At 44.1% G+C, this 24,013-nt stretch overlaps 2 protein-coding genes across 2 annotated transcripts in view; one reads left to right on the plus strand and one right to left on the minus strand.

The window, feature by feature from the left end:
• The window catches only part of LOC112112190 (protein furry homolog), a 278,522-nt gene extending 271,126 nt beyond the window's left edge, over window positions 1–7,396 (plus strand). The window contains exons 57-59 of the mRNA XM_029911983.1: window positions 3,156–3,266; window positions 5,583–5,785; window positions 6,319–7,396. Of these exons, the coding sequence (XP_029767843.1) occupies window positions 3,156–3,266; window positions 5,583–5,785; window positions 6,319–6,577 (573 nt within the window). The 3' untranslated portion in view covers window positions 6,578–7,396. The remainder of the gene's footprint in view (window positions 1–3,155; window positions 3,267–5,582; window positions 5,786–6,318) is intronic.
• Window positions 7,397–15,464: 8,068 nt separating this feature from the next.
• Window positions 15,465–24,013, minus strand: part of LOC113406805 (ZAR1-like protein) — a 12,541-nt gene continuing 3,992 nt past the window's right edge. Inside the window, 6 exon segments of the mRNA XM_026653550.1 lie at window positions 15,465–15,608; window positions 16,448–16,522; window positions 16,690–16,782; window positions 19,487–19,534; window positions 19,661–20,099; window positions 22,342–22,350. Coding sequence (XP_026509335.1) covers window positions 15,465–15,608; window positions 16,448–16,522; window positions 16,690–16,782; window positions 19,487–19,534; window positions 19,661–20,099; window positions 22,342–22,350 — 808 coding nt within the window.

Consider the following 24,013-nt stretch of genomic DNA (forward strand, 5'->3'; position numbering starts at 1 on the left):
ATATTCTTTGTCCATCTAGAGATGGACTTATACAGCCTGGTTTTACTGTTTGTTTGTTTTTTTCTTTTTATCTCTTGGCATGTTTTCCCTTTTTCTTTTCATTTTTTCCTTAGCAATTTTGATTCAACATGTTGTAAGTAACTAAGTTGTGTTTTGAGTCACTTTTCTCTTGAAGCAGAAATCTAAGCTACTATTACAAATTCTGGCATTGTCACATACCATTTAGAAAAGGTCTTTAAATTAATTTTGAATGTGAGTCAGTCTTGTTTAACAGTCCAGACTCTAAGTAGCTTTAATAAGCTAGAATGGAGAGCTGAAGTGGTTATTTTAAAACTTGTAATGTTTCAATATATCTCTATGAAACATTGGAAATACTAATTTTAAATTAGGTTTTAAAATGTTTTCATCATATGCTAATTTGAACAATTTCACCATGTTGTCATTTCAATAAGTATCCACAAATAAAAAAAGTAAGCTGCATGATATGATATTTAACTGCTGAATATATCAAACTTACATTTAATTCATATTAGTTTAGTTTTGCACAATTTGTTAGCTTAAACTAGTAGTCAGAAGGGAAAAACTGAATGTTAAAACTATAGTATTGGCTATCCTAAAGGTTCAAAAATCACAAGTTAACCCCCCAAAATCATGAGATTTTAAAAAAAGTTATATTGTGTTTTTTGGTCTGTGTTTGATTTTTGAATTCTCCCCACCTGCCCCCAGTGCATGTGTGACAATTACTGTGGCCCACTCTCCCAAAATGATTGGGTAAAATCATTTTGCCCCTGCAGCAAGAATCACCCCATACCTGCTCATTCCCCTGCCCAGGAATTAATTCTGCCCTCCCAATCCCCAAATCAGTTCTGTCCCCTTACCAGAGCTGCCTGTCACATTAATTCTGCTCATCCCCAATTTTGACCGCTCAAGTTACCCCTTCAGTTCTGCCCCCACATCTGCCCCACCTTCACATCAGTTCTGCACCTAGGGTGAGCAGACAGCAAATGTGAAAAATTGGGACCGGGGTGGGGGGAGGGGTAATAGGAGCCTATATAAAAAAAAAAAGACCCAAAAATCGGGACTGTCACTATAAAATCGGGACATCTGGCCACCCTATCTGCACCCCACCCCCAAGCCTCAGCTCTGCTCCTTCTGCAGCTACTGGTGTGGGGGTGAAGGCAGCTGCAGTAGGTTTCTTCTTCTTCCCTTTGCCAGGCCAGGTGTTGCAAGGAGAGAGCAAGTTGTTCCCAGGAGGGAAGGAGGAGTGGAGCTGTCTTAAATTAATGGGATTTTTCTGTTCCTTCCTCCCCACTCTTGTGAGAACGGTTCCTGAGGGCACAGGGGGGAAAGGTCTGCCTGCTTCCTGTAGCAGCCCTAGCTGGCTGCTCTTCCCCAGGAAGTAAGCATGTGGGGAAGGCAGCCAGTCAGAGGGGTTTTCCCTCCAGGTAGTGCTGAAATTCACCAGAGGGCAGGAGCTTCTCATGTCATTGCGAGACTGGCTCCAACCCTGGCCAAACTCTTGTGACTTGTGGAGATATTGCAAGGGTTGGTAATACTCTGTGATTAAATCAGAGCCTTGTTTCTAACTAATTGCTGGTTACAAATTACAGAAGTATCATACTTAATCTCTCACGTGGGAGATGAGGAAGAAGCACTTTGCATTGCTGTCAAGTGATTCCATCATGTGACACTCAGAATGAGCTGTGTCCAGCCTCCTTGTGCTAATAAAGAGTTGACACAATACTGGTTTGGGGTAGAGTTGGTGAAATGGACAATGTCTCATAAAGCCTTTTGTGAGGTATTTTTTGTTAACAAGCTTCTAAACAGGGCCTCCCAGAGGATTCAGGGGGTCTGGGGCAAAGCAATTTCAGGGGCCCCTTCCATAAAAAAAAAGTTGCAATCCTATAGAATACTATATTCTCGTGGGGGGCCCTTGCGGGGCCCGGGGCCTGGGGCAAATTGCCCCACTTGCCTCCCCCTCTGGGCAGCCCTGCTTCTAAAGCAACAAAAGCAGCCACTGAGATTATGTCTAGGCACAAGTCCTTTTGGTCCCTTTTGAAGCTTTAAAGGTTTTGTTTTTTCTTTTAAAAAGTCTGTAAGACCAATCATTCCCTACACAAGTTAATCCTTCCTGCATGAGAGACAGGAAGCTCCGTGAATTTGGATTCAAAGCATTTCCACCTCATGGTTCAGTCAGGGACACAGAATTTGGCCCCTGGTCCACCTGTAGAGTTAGCGGAGGGTTCAGAACCCCAAAACCCACACTCTTGGGAAATCCACAACTCCAGGTCCATCTGCTCCTCTGAACCTCATAACTCCTATAGCCATTCCATGATACCTTAGTATCCTCAGTCCCCCCTTGGGGATGGAGTTGCACATCGTGTTAAGAGAATAATTTTAAGTTAATACTCCTGGGGCAATATTAACTTAAGATGGCAGGAATGATACCACAGAGACCAGAACTCCCCTTATCTATGGAACTTGATCCCCATCCCAGAGTCCCCATGGAGTGATTTCATCAAGGTTGAGGAAAAGGGGGTTTATGTGGCAGAACCAGCACTTCCTACCTCCCCCACACAGTCTATGTCCACATGATTGGATTCGCTGCTTTTTGTTCCTTTCCACTCATAGAAGCAGAAGGGAGCATTTGGCTCAATTGGCGCACCGCCTTGTTATTCTTATTGTCGTTTATGACTTGTATTATCATAGCACCTAGGAGTCCCGGTCATGGGACAGGACCCCATTTTGGATTTCCTTTCTCTCAGAAGACATCTCTCTGGCCACTCTTGAATTTTAAAAGCATTATATATATGCAAGTTACTGCCCCTCTTTGTGCCTCAGTTTCCCCATCTGTAAAATGGGGATAATGATACTGACCTCCTTTGTAAAGCACTTTGACATCTACTGATGAAAAGTGCTATATAAGAGCTAGGAATTATTATTCTGAACTGTGACCAGCTACAGACAAAACAATATCGTGGGTGTTTTCACTCTGATATGTGATCATAGTTTAGTAAAATCATGCCAACCAGCTTTTTCTTACCAGAGAAACAGTAATAGATATATCCCCAAATATGTTTTATTGGCTGCACAAAAATGACCCAAAATCTGCTGCTCTTTATTAATGTTTTCTCCTCCTATACATCTTTCCTTAGCAATTGGAACTGTGTCAGAGATTATATAAGCTCCACTTCCAGCTGCTGTTGCTTTTTCAGTCGTACTGTAAACTCATTGGACAGGTGCATGAAGTTAGTTCCATGCCAGAGGTATGTCATAAGCACAACCAAGCCTTCTACTAAAATAATCACTGTATCTTTGTATTTTTATTTCTACATGTTTTCACCAAAAATTAATTATTAACCTGAACTATGGGTCTCCAAACTAAATGTTTCTATAACACTCCTTTGTCTGAATTAAAATGTGTTTGGGAATTCTGCACTGTATGTAAGAGACAGTACAGTGATTCAAAGTTTGAGTTCTTTTATGCAGTCAGTCTTCAATGGTAATTTCAGTAATTTGCATGGTAATGAGTGAGAATACTAAATTAGGCCCAGTCCTGCAGAGATTTATTCAAATGCTTAATTTAACAAGTTGGGATTATTCATACTATGTAAAATTAAGTAAGTGCATAAGTCTTTATAGGATCAAAGAAAATTTTCAGGGAAATTGACCTTGCTTCCATTGTCTGGAAATGATTCTTAATCTAGGGCATGGTTGACGTTAGTTGGACTTCGTGGCCAGATCTACACTAGGAGCACTTTGCCACTATAACTATACCAGCAAAGTGCTCCTAGTGGATGCAGTTTATACTGGCAATACTGCACTTTTGCTTATTCCAGACCCCCGAATGAAATAAAAAGCTTCTAGTGTAGATCTAATTATACCAGCAAAAGCACATTTTTTCTGGTGTAACTGAGTCTACACTGCAGCTTTCCCAGTGCAGCTGTCTCAGTCAGGGATCACACCTCTTCACACCCCTGACTGACATAGCTATGCTGGCAGAAGTCTGTAGTATAGACTTGACCTTAAGCTTGCATTGTAAGTGTTCATGCCGTACCTCTTCTGTGGATTCACAAAGGTCTCCAGTCTCTGCTGCTGTCGATCTGACTCTATCCAAGAGTACTAAATTCACTTAAAAGAAAAAATATTAAAATTACAATGTACGAAGAACCATAATATCATCATAGTCATTTAATTTTAATTTGATTCATAAAGATTGTGTCGCTTGTTTTAGAAAACGTTTCCTAAAATTTCTCACTACATCTTTGAGATACAGTAGTTCTAAAACCATGACACAGAAATGGTCTATTTTGAGCTTGATAGCTGGCCATTTCTCTTCAGATATTTCTACACAGATTACTTTTTTAAAATGCTTCACATCAGCAGGTTTTGGAGGCAAATATATTCTCATAAATATTCCAAAACACATAATATATTAAGAAACGGTATTTTTCATGTAACCACTGTATATTCTGTGGTCATCACTTAAGAGAAGATGATAAAATAAATTACAGCATATATTTTTTTCCTTGTAAAAATCTGTTATATATGAAAATAGTGGGAAAGAACTAGTGCTTTTAATATGATTGTATTCTTAGAACAAGAAGTTGCAAATTGTAAAGTGTATACAGCAAGTAGCTCGCAGATTTTGTAGTAATTGGGGATTGTTTAATTTATATAGTTATTGGTTTAATTCAAGTGTGATTGTGGTGTGGACACTACACTCAATCTGACTATTACCATATCTTTATCTTGAGAAGCTGCTGCAAAGTATGTTTTGTAATATTGCTAGGCTATTCTCTTTTACGGTAATGGATCATATTGCAGAGGACAGTTATTAGGACTCTAGTACCATGAATGGTAGACTTTATTTTTTAAGATCTTAGTAATTTTTTTAGTAGAGGGTTGATTTTGTAAGCATATTTTAGCACAATACCCGAGGTTAATGAGTGAATCAATGGGATCATTTGTTACAATTAATGCAACCTACAGAGTGGAAAAAAACAATAGGAGGAATAGTTTTAATCATGAAAGTAGCATGTTTTGCTGGATACATTAACTATTATTTAAAAGAAATAGCCACTGTCAGTTGCTGTCACAGTCTATAGAACATGTTTATCACATATTGTCATGTTCTGTTACATCCTTAGAACCAAATTAAGGCATTGTGAATTGTCTGTCTTTTGCCACGTTAAATTTTCTGTCCAGTAAAAGGGTTACATAACTACTATCTCCTTATTGAACATTTCAGGGGGTTGATCCTGTTAGATATGATATATTTTGAAAGCTAGATGTGTTCTGATACGTTAAAAGCCAAATGCAAAGCAGAGGATTGAATAAAGAATAAAAATAAGATCTTTTCAGTTTGTGTACAGTATGAGACAAACATATACTGTATGAGAAAATTTTTGAGAAAATTTTTGCCATTGAGATGGAGAAGCGTTGTTTTTGTATTAAAATGATGTTTGTTCACAAGCAACAAATAATTCTAATATGATGATAGAGCTGATCTGAAATGTATTGCTGCTTCTTGATACAAAAGGAAAATATAAATATGTTTATCAATTCTTGTCTTTGAACAGCTCCTAAATATGTCAAGAGAACTGAGTGAATTAAAGAAAAATCTTAAAGATGCTACTGCTGCTATTGCAGCTGATCCTCTAAATATGGAAGCTGCCTTATCTGAGCCCACATTCAGTTCTACAGAAGCAGCCATTCAATCCATGCTGGAGTGTTTAAAAAGCAATGAACTTGGTAAAGCTTTACTACAGATAAGAGAATGCAGGCAAGTTTTCCCACATGATTTATACTAAACCGTCACATTATTAAAAATGCATGTTTTTATCAGTTTCCTAAGTGGATTGTTTCTCCAGCAAGAACATTTAAGTGATATCTTGAGTGACTTTGAGGATGTTAATACTAGATCAAACAAATCTCATTATCCTAATTTCTTTAATTATAGTATCGATCAAAAGTACTGCAGTGAAATTGTTTTTGAAAATTTATTCACTTGTAGGACCAGATCCTCAGCAGGTGTAAATCATTAGTTTACACCAGCTAAGGATCCAGCCCATTGTCTTTTCCATTTCTATGTATGAGTTTTCATTTTCCAGTTTTATATGATGGGGCTTACATTTCATATGGTATGTGAATTCAGTGTCTAATATTCTGGGTCTGATTAACAAGTGTTGTGAAATTATTTAGTTCCAGTATGATTATAGATACGTCGAAAATACAATTCATGTATATATCTATGTCAAATATCATCCCACCAAACAAGTAATAACATAAATATGCTTTCCATTGGTTGCACTGCAGGAGTTTGTGGCCAAATGACATCTTTGGAAGCAATTCTGATGATGAGGTCCAGACACTACTGAATATTTACTTCCGGCATCAAACACTGGGCCAGACTGGCACTTATGCACTAGTGGGCTCCAACCAGAGCCTGACTGAAATCTGTACCAAACTAATGGAGCTGAATATAGAGATTCGCGACATGATTCGCAGAGCTCAGAGTTACCAGGTCATCAATACTTTTCTTCCAGACTCCAGTGTTTCCGGCACAAGTCTCTGACAGGAGTCTTGTGTCCCCTTTCTCTTTCAAGCTGGGAGTGCTGCCCTGCTGGAGTGAGGTGGTTCAGTGTCTTCTCGGCCTTAGAAAAGTTTGGTCAAGCTGTACTCACTCTTGTTACATTTAGGACTTCTTCTAAAAAGAGATGGGCAGAACTTCAAATGTGTAGCAATACTGTAAGGACAAAGGAAGCATAGAATATCCAGGACAGAATCCTTTGTTCTGTGTTGCACAAAAATTGGTTAGCATTTCACTGAGCAACTGCAACTCACTACTGAAGAAGTGACTTCCATTGCATACCAAAGCCTACTACACTGAACAGTACTTCCTTTTTAGAAAATTATTTTAGATTGGCAAAAGTGCAATGTTTCCTTCACTATAGAATATTTTTTCTTATAAAACGTGAACATTTTTTCTCTTTTTTGTGTTGTTTGGTTGAGCGAAAGCTGGGCAAAATGAAGCTGGCCACAGAACATTGCAAAATTGGTCGAAAGCTGAGAGCCTGTGTATATGAAACAAATTGTAAATGGACTACAATTTACTGTACACTGTAATTTGAATATGATTACTGTATCTTAAAACAATGAGCTGCTATGAAGTACATTTCCTAATGTTGCTAGGCTACTGTTTCTGAAGGTACTGGATCATATTGCAGAGGTCTGTTCTTAGGCCCTGAATGCCATGAATGGTCTAGGTAGATTTTCTCTTTTTTTTCTTCTTTTTGTTAAGGACTTTGGCTGCTTTTTACTAGAAGGTTGCTTTTATTAATATATTTATACTATTAAAGGATGGTTGATCTGATTTACCTTACCATTTTGTAGGAAAAAGACACATCGCATATTCAAAATCTTTTGAACTCTCACGCATGCATATTTTTATTTAATATAAATCTGGACTATAAAATTTAAAATATTAATGTGAAATGCAAGTTCTCACTTTACGTTCTTAAAAAGATGTCTTATTTGATTTGTTATATATATATAACATATATATAATATAAGTCATTCTTGTATGTTTTTGTTTCCTTACATTTAACTGCTGTTAAATGTGTGCATGTAAATCTGTTGCACATCTGAGACACTCTTATTCAGACATTATGTAACTTATTCAGGCTGTAAATACACTTAGTTTTTTGTGAAGTAACATTGGTTGATATTTTGATCAGTACATTCATTTAACTAAAATATAAAAGTCATATATCACAACTGCGTATGTGCTGATTGGTTTGCTGAAGATCTTGTTCTTGACTGAGTCTACAATACTGACTCAAACTATTAATAACATGCAGACACTGAAATGTTCCTAATTATTTCCTTCTGAAAAGTCTAAGCCCATTATACAGAAAGAAAATGTAAGATATCTGTATTCTATTCCTCAGCAATAACATGTAAAGGGAAGAACAAATTGACTGTAGATTTAAAAAAAAACAAGTTTCTAAAATCTCATGGTTTAAAGTTCAGTTCTGAAAAGTGACTATGACTGTAGCACTGTGGCCTTCCAGCTTTGTGTCTGAAAGATTTCCATCTCAGGTGTTCTTGGTTTACATCTTCTAACTGGCAGCGTTGCCAATCCAATCTGGCATCTGAGAGTCAAGTAGCATTTCTTCCTTTGAAAACACAATGACTTGCCACCCTTCTCTTATTCCTTGCTTGCACAGCTATAATTGATTGGTCCTGTAATTGGAAGTTGGTAAACAACTGTGTTGCTGCACAAAAAGATATATAATCCATCTCTCAGATCTGTGTTGACCCTGCAGGGCTACAAGTACTAAAATGACTGCACCACAACTAAAGGTGGGGCAGAATTTGTGCGGGCTTACCCAAAGAAGGACAGCTCTGCATTGTGATTGGGGGAGGGAGAGAAAGAAGGTCAGAAACTGCTGCAAAAGGTGCTTGGTGGTCAACTTTGCAGCAATGACTCACTCCCCCCTCCCCCCTGGTATGTGCATAAAGGTACAAAACCTGGGGGAGGCAAGTCTCTATGTGAAAGCAGCAAGGAAGCCAGCAGAACAGGAACAGGCTGGGGCTCTAAGGCTTGCTGCAGGACCACGTGGCAGCAGCATGGCCCCAAGAAAGCATGGCTCCAGAAAAGCAGCAAACAGCACTGGCAACAGCATGGTTCCAGGGGCACAGAGAAAGGGAAGTTCAGGAAAATGGGGGGGTATTACTCCCCTCCCCTGGCCCCAGAGACAAGGAAGGGCAGGCACAGGCAAATTACACAGAAGGGGACAGTGAAAAGAAGGGGAACTAGTGTCCCCTGCCCCAGGGCCGGTGCAACTGTTTAGGCAAACTAGGCTGCCGCCTACGGCGCCTAGTGGTTGGGGGGCCTAAAAGCCCGCTCAGGTAAGGCGGTGGAGTGGAGGTGACCTGCGGCAGGGGGGCGCGGGGAGGGCCGCCCACAGTAACGGGGGGGGGGCGCACAGGGGAACCGCTCCCCGCCCCAGATCACCTACATTCTGCCTCCTCCGCTGAGCACTCAGCCCCCGCTCTAAGTCTCCTCCAATCGGTGCCGCAAGCCTGCGAGGGGAGGAGAACTAGAGCGGCGCCGGCATGCTCAGCGGAGGAGGCAGAGCCGAGGTGAGCTGGGGCGGGCTCCCCGGGCGGGGTTAGCTGCCGCAGGGGGGGGCGTCTCCCCAGGCGGGGTTAGCTGCCACGGGGGGTCTCCCTGGGCAGGGTTAGCTTCTGGGGGGGCTTCCCGGGTGGGGGGCTGGGTTAACTGCAGCAGGGGGGCGGGGTTAGCTGGATGACGGGGTGGCGTGCAAGGTGGAAGCCTAGGGTGCGACACTTCCTTGAACCGGCCCTGCCTTGCCCCCAGGTTCTTTCACCCCCAGGCAGCCTGGAAGGTGCAACCAGGGACGGTGAATTTGCAAGCGAGGTGAAGCAATCAGCGTTTGCAAAGCAAGGAATTCAGTGTGCATGGGGGGGAGCAGTCAGTGTGGTGGATGACTCACCACCTAGGAATGAGGAGTTATAAACATCAGCATGGGTTTGGCCCCTCCTCTCATTTCACTTGGAGCAAGCGGGTGTCTCCTGGGAGGGGAAGGGAGCAAGGGACAATTAATGTGGGGGTGAGGGGGAGGGACAGAGGAAGGCAAGGACAATTTAACTGTTTCATAGCTGTGTGCTCCTTGCTGCTCAGGTGCCTATACCTTTGCTGGAAAGGGGACAGGCACAGGCAGGGCAGCCCCAAGGGAATCCATGGACTGGAAGGAAACCCAAAACAGACAGTACTGCAGCAGGGGCAAGGGGGCTCACAAGTACGTGGACTGCTACTGTTTAATAACTCAAGGCAGCCTCATGGACTAAGGGAGGCAAATGATCATAGGAAAGTGTCCACGCACTCAGGTGAGCAGGCTGTGTGCATTAATGGGGTGGTCAGCTAAGATGTGCAGCAAATGGTCAGTGACGTTTCTGAGGTTTTCTCCACAGCATTACAATGCTTCAAAGGGCGCAAGGTCACCTAAAAAACCAGGATGTTTTCTTCCACCTAACACAGGGATGGTGGATGCTGATCCTGGGGGTGAGTGTAATCTAAACCACACGGAGATTGGGGAAATGGGTGGTAGAGGTGTTATCCGGCCTTCCAGCCTGGCAAAGGGTGGCAGTTGCAGGGGCCACAGCCAGGTGCAGGGACCGTACTTAACCAGTCACTCAGTGAGTTCACCTAAGGGGAACAGGAGTCAGCCAATTGGGGTATTAAATACTCTGGGCCCAGGAGTGGAAGGTTGAGAAGCCTGGGCAGACCCACCTAGGGGTTGCACCTTCAGGGGGCGGGGGGGGGGGCACTGACAGTATTACACAGCTGCTGCAAGCTAATTTGCATTTACAACAGTAGTTTCAGGCAGCTAGATGTGAAGGGTCTGCACAGGGTGACAGGGTAGGCCCAGCATGGGCTCAAGTTTCAGCAGCAGGACAAGGAAGGGGCACAGGGCAACTCAGCCATCAGGGCATGTAACCGCAGGGGACAGGGTAGACACTCCCCAGGGGCCTATGAGGGAGCAGGACTCTGCAATACGGTTATGCCGGGGGAGCTGACCTGATGGGAGTTCACCTACTCCGTGCAACTAAATATAGAATCCGTGCAGGTAATATCCCTATGGCACAGGAAGGTGTTCACAGGCAGTAAACATGGACAAGGCAAGCAAAACAGCCAACTTCCCAAGAGGCCAAGGGTGCCTAGAACATGAAAAAATGGGGAGGCTACTCTCATCGTCTAGGCGGGTGTTATGGTACAGGCCTACCCAGACAGCAGCCCGGCCTTTGTCAATTATATTAATATAATTAGGTGGGCACCCAATATGTTTGGTGGCATGTCATAAGGAGTTTCCATTAAGGGCAGCAACACAAACTGGAATAAGGTGGCATCAGACACTGTGGTTCAAGGGCATAACACCAAGGATGCCAGGGGTTTGTTCATACTGCAACAAGCCCAAAGAGGGCCCTGGGCCCGTAATAGTATTTGCTGGGCATTTAATAATGGTGGTTGTTTAAGACGCCTACCGCTGGCAATTTTATTTCAACAAGGCTATGCCCATGGGCTGTTCAGTATCCTGTGCAGCTTTTCAGAAATTTAGTACAATGTTGCACTGGGCAGTGGTGCAGTCAGTCAGTGGGACTAAACCAAATAGTGCATTAATTGCACAATTTTTGTTTGCAGAGCAAGCTGGGTCAAATGACTGTTTTCACCTGTTGGACACATTTCAGGCCCTGGCTAAATAGTTGGGGAAATCCCTAGCGAAGAACAAAACAGAAGGCCCCTGTCGAGACATTAACCTACCTGGGCTTTGAGCTGAACTTTGCTTGCAGGGTTGTTGCCCTGGGGTGGGCTTTTGGTGCCAGGCTGCCAGTGGCACCGACTGGCATAGCCAGACCACACAATTACATATGAGTCACTACACAGATGTAGTAAGACTTGTGGGTGTGGAAAAGTTTTCTAAATAAATTTAAGGGGGTATCATTGTAGAGGTACAAATGGTTATTAATTTGGGTCTAATATACAGGTGTGCTGTTGCGACAACATGGCAGGGGTACAGGTTATCAATAGCCAAACTTTCAGATCACACAGGATTGGAAAGTTGGTAAGAGCATTTGTCCTCCAATGCTTAACCTTCAACATCTGTTTTTTCTTCCAAGCACGTGCCGGGCATGGATAATGGCATAGCAGACACCTTGTCTCATTTCCAGTTTGCCATGGGCTCTCTGGAACCTTGGAATGTCATGTGGTTAGAGAAATGCAGATTTTTTGGCTCCAGCCTTTATTTTGTTTTCTTTTAAGGAGTCTTGTCAATACAAGGATCCAGAGAATGGGTCGCCTATGCGGCCCTCCGTTAAGGGCGGTTGCTGCAGTACCAGGTCAAGGATAATGCAGCTGCTGGTGCCCCTTGACGATCACACATGGGACAATGGGTTCTTTCTCCCCAGTAGGGCTGCTAGCCAAGAGGCCATTTGCAGATGTCTGGAAACCCGGCGGGGTTGGGGGGAGGCAGCCAAGCAAATGGCTGGCGCCTCCTTGCGGCAGATGTTTAGTGCAGGTACTCCATAGGGAGGGCAGCCAGTGACCAGATAAATGGCCTGGTAAAGGACTTAAAAGGAGTTACTGGATAAAGAAAAAGAACGGGGGAGGGGGTTCAGGGACTCCCATGATCAGTACGGCAGGGAGCCAACACCCCCGCCCCGTTCTCCTAGCCCTCCTTAAGCCCAGGGCCGGCTCCAGGCACCAGCTTAACAAGCAGGTGCTTGGGGCGGCCAAGGGAGAGGGGCGGCGCCTGCGGCAATTCGGGGGCGGCAGGTCCCTCCCTCTAGGAGCGAAGGACCTGCTGCTGAACTGCCGCCGCCGATCGCGGCTTTTTTTTTTTTTGCTTGGGGCGGCAGAAATGCTGGAGCCGGCCCTGCTTAAGCCTCTTGCGAGGCTGGTGGATGGTAAGGTCCAAGCCATGGGTCAGCTGGGGGACCTGGATGGAAACAGGGGGGCTGGTGGAAGCCCTGGAGAATTGATGTGAATAAGCATGGATTTGCCTGCACTGTACACTTTATCTGCCAAGTAGTCCCAGACATCTATATAATAAAGTTGGGGCCTGATTAAAACCCATAACAAGTCTCCTGTCCTTCTTGCGGTGTACCCAGACAAAAAACTCCACTTCTAGTTGTATGACTGAATAGACACAGGGGAAAAGTCTGTTCAGGAAGAAATTATGTTCTACATAGTAATTTTTTTCAGAGTAGAAACATTTTAAAGGTAATGGAAAACAAGATATCAAACCTCAACTATATATTTCATTTCTAAGTACTGTTTTGAGTGACTTTCATTAGTGAAGTACTGTAAGAACTTTGTGTTGGTGCTCATTAACATCACCTGTTTCAATATATTTCAGCCCACAATTTTATACCCATCTGGGATTTTTGTGATAAAATAAATAGGGATCCCAATTTGCATCTATGTGAATGTGGATGCAAGTATTGAGGCTGGTCACTGGGACCTTGTTTTCCTGAGTGAACTTATTATACAGTAAAAGGAACTTGGTTTTAGCCACTAAAACTATTAGAAGAAATAGACAGTTGGAACTGGAGCGGTAGAAAATTTAATCACATTCTCCCTTTCTGTCCATTTACTCTTAAAATTACCAGTCCCCTATGAATAATAAATGTTAGTATTTTCCCTTCAAATCCCCACTGCCAGCTGACTATACTGTGTGACTGAATGCAACTCCCACAATGGAGCAGCTACTCTTGCTACTACTGTTTCAAATTAAATCTCCTTGAAGGAGCATCTATTGAACAGTGCATTTTTTCTAAACTGCAAAAATAGTTTGGGGGGGAAGTAGGTACTAACATACAGGAAAACTGTTTTATTCTGTAAAGAAAACATGTTGTACTACTGGATAAAATGTAATCAAGTTAATGGCTATGGTGACTATAGCCAAACTGCATATCTGTTTAATGTACCTGCTTGAAAGGCTAAAAATAGAAATGACAATCCTCTCCTCTCTTCCCCCCCGCCCCCTCCCGCTTTCCCACTCAACTACTCATGGGTTTGGGAAATAACTCAGCAACAATGGAGTTAAACTTGTCAGTGCTATAACCATTACATACAGATCCTCTGGCAGAGCAAGAATTTAATACATGAAATTAAGCTCCTGGACTCTACAGGGCCTTACTCTAATCACTTCTGCCCTTGATCTTAACTGTTGTGACTAGGTCAATGTACAGACACATTGGAACCCAGCCCCCTACCTCAGTGATACCTGTAGCATGGGACTTGTCTTAGTCAGAAATGCTCTTTGTGAAGACTCAGGTTTTGCAATATCCTTATTTTTGTCACATCACTAAGGAAAGAGGAGTTCTAGACTTCCCAGCACAACCGAGTTTTTCTACCGGTGCCACAGCAATTACCAGAGCCATACTAAACAGAATCAAGCACCACAACTACAATGAAGGCCAACTGAAGTTTTTGGTATAGGAATTTAGAGTGGGATTCCAGCCAATGTTGAGAACTGTCTTCTGTCAAGTATTAGTGACTTCTTCAGTTATGAACTGAGGTAAGTTACTTGGACATGTGCTCCCTGCACTCATGGCCTGGATACATAGCTTGAAGTCACTCTCAACTGCAATAATGAACTTCTTTCACTTATGGCTATATTCATGCTCCCTTTTAGTTGGCAAGACATTACCTATTCCTTATGTAGCTTAAGTCCTTTACATGTAGTCTTTAAAAAAGTATTCACTCAAGATGATGGAGTTTTAATTTAATAGACATTAATTAGTGCTTCTTCTATATAGTAATTCTGAGGTTTTGTGAAGTGGATTGAAGATTGTTTACTAACATGCTCTAACTGTTGAGATTTTTGCTTTGTATCATCTCCCCCATTATTTTGGGTACAAGTTGTTTTGTCTCCTCACTCAGAAAGATTTAGCATTTTTATTAATTGTCAGATGCAATTTTTCCTTTTCCGCATGTTGTGCTGTGTTCAAAACCATCTTGAACCCTTGATAACTCAGTTCCCTCAGTTTAGGAACAGGAATCAGAAAGAATTGAGAAGATTCTGACAGCCAGCCTAAGGTACAGACCATTGATTCATTCTCTAGAACAGCAGTTCTCAAACTGTGGGTTGGGATCCCTAAGTGGAACAAACCCCCATTTTAATGCGGTCCCCAGGGCTGGCTTAGACTTGGTGGGGCCTGGGGCCAAAGCTGAAACCCGAGCCCCACCGCCCAGGGCTGAAGCCCAAGCCTGAGGGCTTCAGTCCTGGGCGGTGGGGCTCAGGTTACAGGCCCCCTGCCTGGGGTGGAAGCCCTTGGGGCTTTGGCCCCCCCCTGCCCAGGGCAGAGGGGCTTGGGCAGACTCAGGCTTCAGTCCCCCCTCTTGGGGTTGTGTAGTAGTTTGTTGTCAGAAGGGGGTCACGATGCAATGAAGTTTGAGAACCCCTGCTCTAGAAGATCTCCTGCTTCTCAGTAGTTGAAGCCATGGTTAGTCATGCAGTCATCCTAGACTTTATACTGTGGATCAAGAAGCCTTTTGATTCCTCTAGTCTTCCTATCACAATAGTTTTAGTATAGCATGGGCTCTCATCCCAGGTAGACTTTTTTTTTTTAAGCTAGTAGGCTAAATTACCTTTTACCCTCCTTCAGATATTTCCAACGTAGGTCAGAAAGATGTTCATCTTCAGAATGATGAATCCTTCCCATGCTAAGGCAGGATTAAGTTTAAAAAAAGATAAGTAAATCAAATGCAGAGTTTTATTCAACTTTATTTACAATGTATACTGTAAAGTTACAAAGCATCTTGCGATTCCTCCAGTATCCAATACAAGGTCAAAAGCCTAAAATCAGAGCCCAGTAACAAAGACTGACAAAGTGCTAAATACAAAAGGGTATAAGTTAAGACAGGCCACAGATCAAACAATGTACTTAAAACTGTAAGTGTTGTCACAGAATAATCTCTTGCCTTTACAGCGACCACACAGCTCTTGGCGGTGGGATCTCTTGAGGTCAATGTGTCTTTTCTTCTGGGGGCAGGAGCAACGAGTCTTTGAGCAAGTCTGAGGAGAGAAGACATTTCATTATTCGCAGACAGAGGAGGGCAGGTGGACCTGTTTCAAGGGGTACGTCCAGACTACCCGCCGGATCGGTGGGCAGTGATTGATCTATCGGGGATTGATATATCGCATCTCGTCTAGACGCGATATATCGATCCCCGAACGCGCTCCCGTCGACTCCAGAACTCCACCAGGGCGAGCGGCGGTAGCGGAGTCGACGGGGGAGCCGCAGCCGTCGATCCCACGCCGTGAGGACGGGAGGTAAGTCGAAATAAGATACGTCGACTTCAGCTACGCTGTTCCCGTAGCTGAAGTTGCGTATCTTACATCGACACCCCCCCCCAGGGTAGACCAGGCAAAGTAGAAGTAGCAACTGCATCAGAAGAGGTACAAGTGGCCACTTCTATATTACTAGTATTTGTTCCCTTTTGTGTAAACAAGTCAGATGAGTGAGTGTGATACTCATGTTTTCATACTTGACATTACTTCAGTCCAAATTTGTGTGCACATTTGTTGTTTCTCAGAAGCAGAGTTTGACTATGGAACCTAGCTATGACCTAGCAACAGATCATAATGATTTAGACCCAGGTATTGCAGACACTTGCATGTAAAGCTAAAGACCTGCAAAAGTAGTCAGATTATTTCAGCCTAAGTATGCATGTGCATGAGTGTTTGCAGGAATCAGGGTCTTCATTTGTGCAGTTACCCAAGCTAGTAGTCACACCTGAACCATGAGGGTGCTTGGATTAAAGCAGAAAGGGTGACTAACTTGGACCTTGTAATTTTAAATTCTCCTGAATTTGCTACAGATCTTAATGTCTTTCACCATTCATATAATTTACCTGGCACTGGATTGCTTCCACTCGATAAGGATTGAAGTCCTTTTGGCATTTGCGACAGAGTTGTTTAAAGTAAACCTAAGAAACTTAAATGCTTAGTTACCATGGTGACACTTACATTCAGAAATATTTCCAAGACAGATCCTAAATTTGTGTCATGTTAGATTATTCTTATTAGAGGAAGAGTTCCTCCACTCTACAAACTAGAATATGGATAATAAGGATTTCAGTACATTGTTAGCTACCTTGTTACTTCCAGAAATGCACCACACATATGCACTCTCCCATCTGGTTTTGCAGTCTTTACAATGAAAATAGCCATACTTCTGTTCCAAGAACTGTAACAGAGAAAGTTCAGTCATAACCTGCTAGAATACAAGACACTGAATCAAGTCAATTTATGTTCTCCATGTGACTGATGCTAGATTTTTAGGGGGTTGCAGTATACCAGTATTAGAAAGGAGCTAAACCGCTGTGAGCTTCAATGGTTACATGATTAGGCATCAGCATGAAGAGTGGATCTCTACCCCTCATCCTTTTTTAAAGGCAAGAGTTTTTCATGAGACCACAGAGCTTAATTGTAGCAGTGTTTCTCTTGTAATCCTTTAGAAAGAGTGTAAGTCCCTGCTTCAGGAATGCTTTTAAGCAGCATGTTCTTAAAGCTATTCAGGATAGGATTTAGCCTGTGAATCACTGGCCTTAGTATTTACCTAGAAATCCTACACTAGAATTGCTAAGTCTTTCCTTCATTTACAGTTAGCATTAAGGCAGTGTGTTGAGACCCCTGGTGAGGGAGTTCAGTTACATTTGGAGGTGTTTTCCTCCCCCTCCCCCCCCCCAAAAAAAAAAACAGTTGGGGTTAGGCCAGTGTTCTTAACCTGCAGCCCAGCTAGCACAGAGCTGCTGCCCATGTGACATCCTCAGGGCTATATAGGTCATATTGGACACAGCCCACAGTGGTAAATAAGTTGAGAACCACTGGGTTAGACCAATACAATACAGCTTTGATAAGGAGTACTTCATACAAACTGTATCCCAAAGTGTTTTAGAAACCACTCAATAGAGGGAAAGAAACAGGTAGATGCAATAAAAGGTGTTTAGAGTTTGAACTAGCTAGAATTGATAAGGTGGAGAAAGACCATTCTAAATAATATCAGATGCCCTAGAGCAGTGGTCTTCAACCTTTTTACACACAAGTTCATTTTTTGAATTTTAGTGCAACCCAGGATCTACCCTGCCCCTTCCCTGAGGCCCCCCCCCCGTCACTCGCTCTCCCCCACCCTCACTTTCACTTGGCTGGGGCAGGTGGTTGGGGTTCAGGAAGGGGTGCAGGCTCTGGGATGGAGTTTGGGTGCAGGAGGGGGCTCCAGGCTGGGGCAGAGTGTTGGGGTGCAGGAAGGGGTACAGGGTGCTGGCTCTGGGAGGGGGGTCAGGGCAGGGGCTTGGGGTACAGGAGGGGGCTCAGGGCTGGGGTGCGGCTCCCAGTTGGTGGTGCAGCGAGGCTGCCGCTAAGGCAGGCTCCCTGCCTGCCCCGTCCCCATGCTGCTCTCGGAAGGGGCCAGTGCGCCCCTGGGGAGGGGCAAGGGGTCTCCATGCACTGCTCCTGCCTGCAAGCACTGCCCCCACAACTCCCCTTGGCTGCAATTCCCTATTCCCAGCCAATGGGAGCTGCAGGGGTGGTGCTTGCAGGCAGGAGCAGCACTCAGAAACCCCTGCTCCCAGCCTCCCTCAAGGCCACAGGAGCATGCTGGCCACTTCTGGGAGCAGCCTGAGGCCGGGGCAGGCAGGGAGCCTGCCTTAGCAGCAGCCCCACTACGCCACCAGAGATCGCAATCAACTGGGAGAGTCTCCAGGATCCATCAGTCGGTGACCACTGCCCTAGAGAATACTAATTGAACAGAAGCAACCAGTGCTAAAAAATAAATTAAAAAATGGAATATATACAGGGAGTGTGATGTGTGTTATGTAGGGCATCCCGTCCCATCACTATAAGGTCTAATCAAATCCATGGAGGATTTTAAGACTATATAAGTTATCTGGATCTTAAAATTAAGTGACATTACAGCTTCAGGGTGGTGCTAGTGTGGTTGCACTTAAGCTTTAAGAGATGCAAGAATATTCAGAAACATGGATACCATGCTAGTGGGGATCAGAGAGGTAGCCATGTTCAAAAATGAGATTGCTACCAGACCCACTCCTTCCAATCCCATAAAACCCACGGCTGCCATCAGCCATAGGAAACTTCTATTAAGCCTGGATTAGATTTTTATTGGTAAATGTTGACTACACTGTGCACAAGCCAAACAGTTCCATCAACAAAAATTTTAGACGGGCAAAGAAGAGAGTGCTACTTGAGAACTTAGTTTGATTTAAGGATATTCACTTAGTATATCTTGACATGTCATGTTGACAATTTGTTTTAATGGTTATAAAGCTTTAACTTTGAATCTCAATGTCAATTGTAATTAAAAAGTTAATGACTCCCCTTATAATTTCCTGCAACTATGAATATTTAAATTTAAAAAAAATCTATAAATGCTCAAAAATAAACTATTGGTCAAAAATGATTTGTGACCACCCTTATGACAGTGGCTAGGTAGGTGGCCCATTACTGCATAACTAACATCCCTTATTCACATCTCAGAGATTATGCCCCTACACTGTGCAAATACAACCTTGTCCAGTTCTCCCCCCCCCCTTCCCTCTTGCCCCTGTTCAGCCTGAACGTTTCTCCAGCGCCTGCAACTTTTCCCACTGTTTGTCCAGTGCCAGGCACACCGGGACTTGCGGCCGCTCCTGAACTGCAGCCATTGGGGCAGCAGCTCCCGCCCATGGGAAGCCTCTGTCGGTGGTATTGCGCAGCAGGAGCTGGGCCGTGACTGCCAAGGGGCGGGAACCTGCCGCTCCTGGTGCCGAGGCGGAGGCTGGGCTGCGGAGCTGGCGGGTCACAGCGGGGGAAGGTGGCTGTGCCCTAGCCAGGCCCCCCCTTTCCCACTCCCTGCGCTTCGCGGTGAGCCGCTGCACAGAGGGAGCCCGGCCCACCTGGAAGGCAGATCTTGTCCCCGCGGCGGCTCCCTTCTCCTCCTCCGGCTGCGACTGCTGGGCAGGGGTGGTGTCCGCTCTCTGGCTCCTCTCGCCAGGCTCTTCCTCTGGCTGCAGCGCCACCTGCTCCCCGTCGGCTCCCTCCTTCCTCTCCGGGGCAGTGGGCGGCACCACCTGAGGCCTGGCCGCCTCGGGCAGGGTGAAGAGGTGCCGGTTCAACCCAGGCGAGCAGATGGCTGGGCCCGCCTGGCTGAAGTGGGCTGAGGGGCTCTGCAGGTGGCTGCCCTGCAGCGTTCAGAGCCCCATCGAGCACTGCACCGAGGCGTCCACCCGCGGGTTCACCTGCACCCCCACCTCCTTGGTGTTGGCCTTGCGGAGCCGCAGGGTGAGGCCCAGGCTCACTTGGGACAGCAACGCCTTGAGCTGCGCCCGCATGTAGCTGTCCAGGTAGTCAGCGGGCTCCGGGGCAGCTGCTGTGGAGGGAGTGGTGGGAACGCCCGGGGAAGGGCTGCTGCTGCCTTTGCTTTGCTTCCACTTGGGCTGCTTCTGTTTGGGGCCCACCAAGCCCCCGCCCTGGCTGGATGTGAAGATGCCACCATACCCCTGGTACACACTGTAGAGGGGATAGATAAATCTCTCCGTGGCCTACTAACGCTTCTCTTCTCCCCTCCCCTTTCAGCTAGAGAGAGACTGCCTGGGCAGCACCGCGACCCCCACTTTTATCCTGCAAGGAACTGCTGGTCAGGGCCGGCTCCAGGGTTTTGGCCGCCCCAAGCAGCCAAAAAAAAAAAAAAAAAAAGCCCCGCCCACCCCCCGCCGCGGCAACTCCGCGGAAGGTCCTTCGCTCCGAGCGGGAGTGAGGGACTGTCTGCCGAATTGCCGCCGAATAGCTGGATCTGCTGCCCCTCTCCGGAGTGGCCGCCCCAAGCACCTGCTTGCCACGCTGGTGCCTTGAGCTGGCCCTGCTGCTGGTAATTAACGCTAATCTACAGGGAAATTGATGATCCTCCTGGGTAATTAGCAGCTCCTTGGATAGTCAGCACCGGCTCGCTGCCCTCTTCCTGCACCCCCTCCTCATTGATTCTGCAAAGGGGGAGGGGATTCAGTGATTAATTAAGAATGAGATTCAACTCACAAAATGAGTGTGATTATTATGCATAAATGAGTGCACACCCATCAAAATCCCCCTCCCCTCTCCCCAGAGGAATAGGAGAGACTGTAATACAAGGTACATACTCCTTCCCCATCCCCAGAAGGGGATACTGCAACACACACCACAAAATGCTATATTCAGTATTCATCACCCATCTTTATAAACGCTGCCTAAAATCCATTGCCAACTAGGGAGTACGCCTTCCCATCTCCCATCGCTCCAGGTACACCCAAACATGAGGAAGGCTAGTGGTAGAAGTCTGATTAAATTAATGGGATTTTCTCTTCCAAAAATATACGATTTAAAATGTCCCATTAGCATAGATACATACATTAATCATCACAAGAGGGAAAGACTTTAAACACTGTCCTAACATCAGTCTCAAGTGAGAGAAAAGTCAGCAGCCAGTCTGTCAAAATACCCAATCCTGTAAATATGTGCATGCTTAAATTTACTTACAATTGCACTGCTCACATGCCCAAAGTTAAGAATGTATATCTTTGCGGCATTAGGGTCTAAATGAGCATCTCCATTCTCCAGCTCCAAAAAAGGGTGATATTTTACACGTTACACTGAAACACAGCATAAGCAAAATACTTTACAAAGTTCCACACACAAAATAATTCAGTATGAGTTTGGTTCTTTTCTTGTAACTAAAGTGGAAAGGGAAATCAGTATTTCACGTGTTCAAGTAAACTGTTGATTACTTTATACTCAGATGTTGAATGAATTGTGTTGTTTAACAATATGGGTGAAATCCTGGTCCCACTGAGGTTAAAGGCAAGATGCTCATTGACTGCAATGGGCCCGGGATGTCACCTGATAGCTTACCTGTAGTTTGTAATATTTGTAAACATGAAAACCTTTACAGCTCAAAACCAATATTCTGAATTGCACCTGAGAAACAAGGTGGGTGAGGTAATATCTTGTATTAGACCAGCTTTTGTTGATGAGAGAGAGAGAAGCTTTCAAGCTGCACAAAGCTCAGACTTGAGAAAGAGCTCTGTGCATCTCGAAAGCTTGTCTCTCTCGTCAACAGAAGTTAGTCCAATAAAAGTTATTACCTCACTCACCCTGTCCTTGTGATATCCTCACTAAACAGATAAGCTACAGCATTTTACACGAAATGCATGTATCTTCCTCTTGATCTTCAAGTGTTGCCCAAAGTAGAAAACACCGCAACAAAGGCTTTATAGCTGCAGCAGTGTCCCCATAATCAACAAGGATTGCAATTGTTTAGCTACCTGCAAATTATAAAAAGTGCTACAAGCCACTCTGAGGCCTGGTGTACACTGGGGGTGGGATCAATCTAAATTATGCAACTTCAGCTACGTGAATAGTGTAACTGAAGTCGACATACTTAGATCTACTTACTGCAGTGTCTTCACTGTGGTAAGTTGACGGCTGACACTCCCCCGTCGACTCCGCCTACGCTTCTTGCTCTGGTGGAGTACCCGAGTCGACAGGAGAGCACTTAGCGGTCAATTTATCACATCTAGACTAGATGCGATAGATCGACCCCCGCTGGATCGATCGCTGCCCATCGATCCAGCGTGTAATGTAGACATGCTCTGAGAATCCAAAATCAATCAAGGTCTAAAAGTAGCTCAAGAGTGCAAAGCCTTTGGAGACGACTAGCTATGCTCTACCAATACATGGATCTGTTATAACATTGGCTATGATGGCAGGGCTGCAGACTTACCCATAAGTCCTATTTTTAACAAAAGAAAAATTATCATGAGGGAAATTGATAAAAATAAATGTTTTTAACCATAGACCTGAACAAGCTGGGTTGCAACTAGACACACACATCTGTGGAATGCAGTCAGCGAAGCTAGGTTCTTAAACTGTTGAAAGGCAGCTATTAATAATTGTTAAAGAGTTCTTGTACACTCAGGGTATGTCTACACTGCGATGAAAGACCCATGATGAGGGAAGGTCTCAGAGTCTGGTCTCTAGCCCAAGCTTATCCTAGAGCTTATTCCTAGAGCTTGTCTATACACAGTTTTTGTATCAACTGTGCAGGTTTAGAAACAGATAAGATATACTTACATAGGTGCAACCCTGTTGTATAGCTGCACTTATATTGGTATGAATGTTCTTATATCTGTATAATGTAATAAGTTATACTGATGCAAGCACCTTTATACCAGTGTGTCCGTCCACACGTGCAAGCAGCACCAATTAAACCACTCATTTCTAAACCAATATGGTTAAATCAGTACAAAAACTGTTTGTAGCCCAGACTTCCCTAAACCCTATTCTCATTGCTGAGAAGTTAAATGATTCCTTTGCATCAGTCTTCACCACAGAGAATGATAGGGAAATACCTATTCTGGATCTTATCTTTTTTGGTAGTAAAGATGAGGTAGTATCAGTGACGGGGGCATCAGAAGAAAATATGCTGTAACAACTTCATGATTCAAAAAGCCCTAAGTCATCAGTGTCAGGTGGTATGCATCTAGAAGGTCTGAAGAGCTCAAATATGAAGTAACTGAGCTGCTAGCAAAAATATGTAATCTGTCATTGAAAACAGCTACTGTACCAAAGGATTTAAAAGTAACAAATGTACCTATATTTTAGAAAGGCTTTAACAGTGATATGGGCAACTACATACCAGTATACTTAACATCTGTACCTAGGAAATTGGTTGAAATAGTCATTTAAATATAATAAAACACCCAGAAAATCATGAAATGATAGGGTCTAACCAACCTGGTTTCTGCAAAGGAAAAATGTATTTCATTCATCTATAAGAATTATTTGAACATGTCAATAAAATAGTGGATAAAGAAGAACTGCTGGACATTATTTATTTAGACTTTCAAAAGGCCTTTGACAAAGTCCCTCAGAAAAGGCTACTAAAGAAACTAAGCAATTATGGGATGAGAAACAAAACATTGTCCTACATCAAAAATGGGCTAAGACGTGGGAAATGAAGTGCAGAAATAAATGGCCAATTTTCACTGTTAAGAGTGAGATGCCTTAAGGTTGCATGTAAGTATGGTGTTGTTTAGTATATTTGTTAATTATCTGCAAAAGGAGTTGAGGAAAACATAAGAACGGCCATACTGGGTCAGACCAATGTCCCGTATCCTGTCTTCTGACAGTGACCAATGCCTGGTGCTTCAGAGAAATGAACAGAACAGGTGATCATTGAGTGATCCGTGTTCACTCCCAGCTTCTGGCAAACAGAGGCTAGGGACATTTAGAGCATGATGTTGCCATTAATAGACCTATACTCCATGAATTTATCTAGTTCTTTTTTGAACCCTGTTATAGTCTTGGCCTTCACAACATCCCCTGTCAATGAGTTCCACAGGTTTATGGTGTATTGTGTGAAGAGTTACTTCCTTTTGTTTGTTTTAAACCTG

Source organism: Terrapene carolina, unplaced genomic scaffold (assembly GCF_002925995.2).
Source record: "Terrapene carolina triunguis isolate 2854851 unplaced genomic scaffold, T_m_triunguis-2.0 Scaffold141, whole genome shotgun sequence".
Taxonomy (NCBI): Eukaryota; Metazoa; Chordata; order Testudines; family Emydidae; genus Terrapene; species Terrapene triunguis.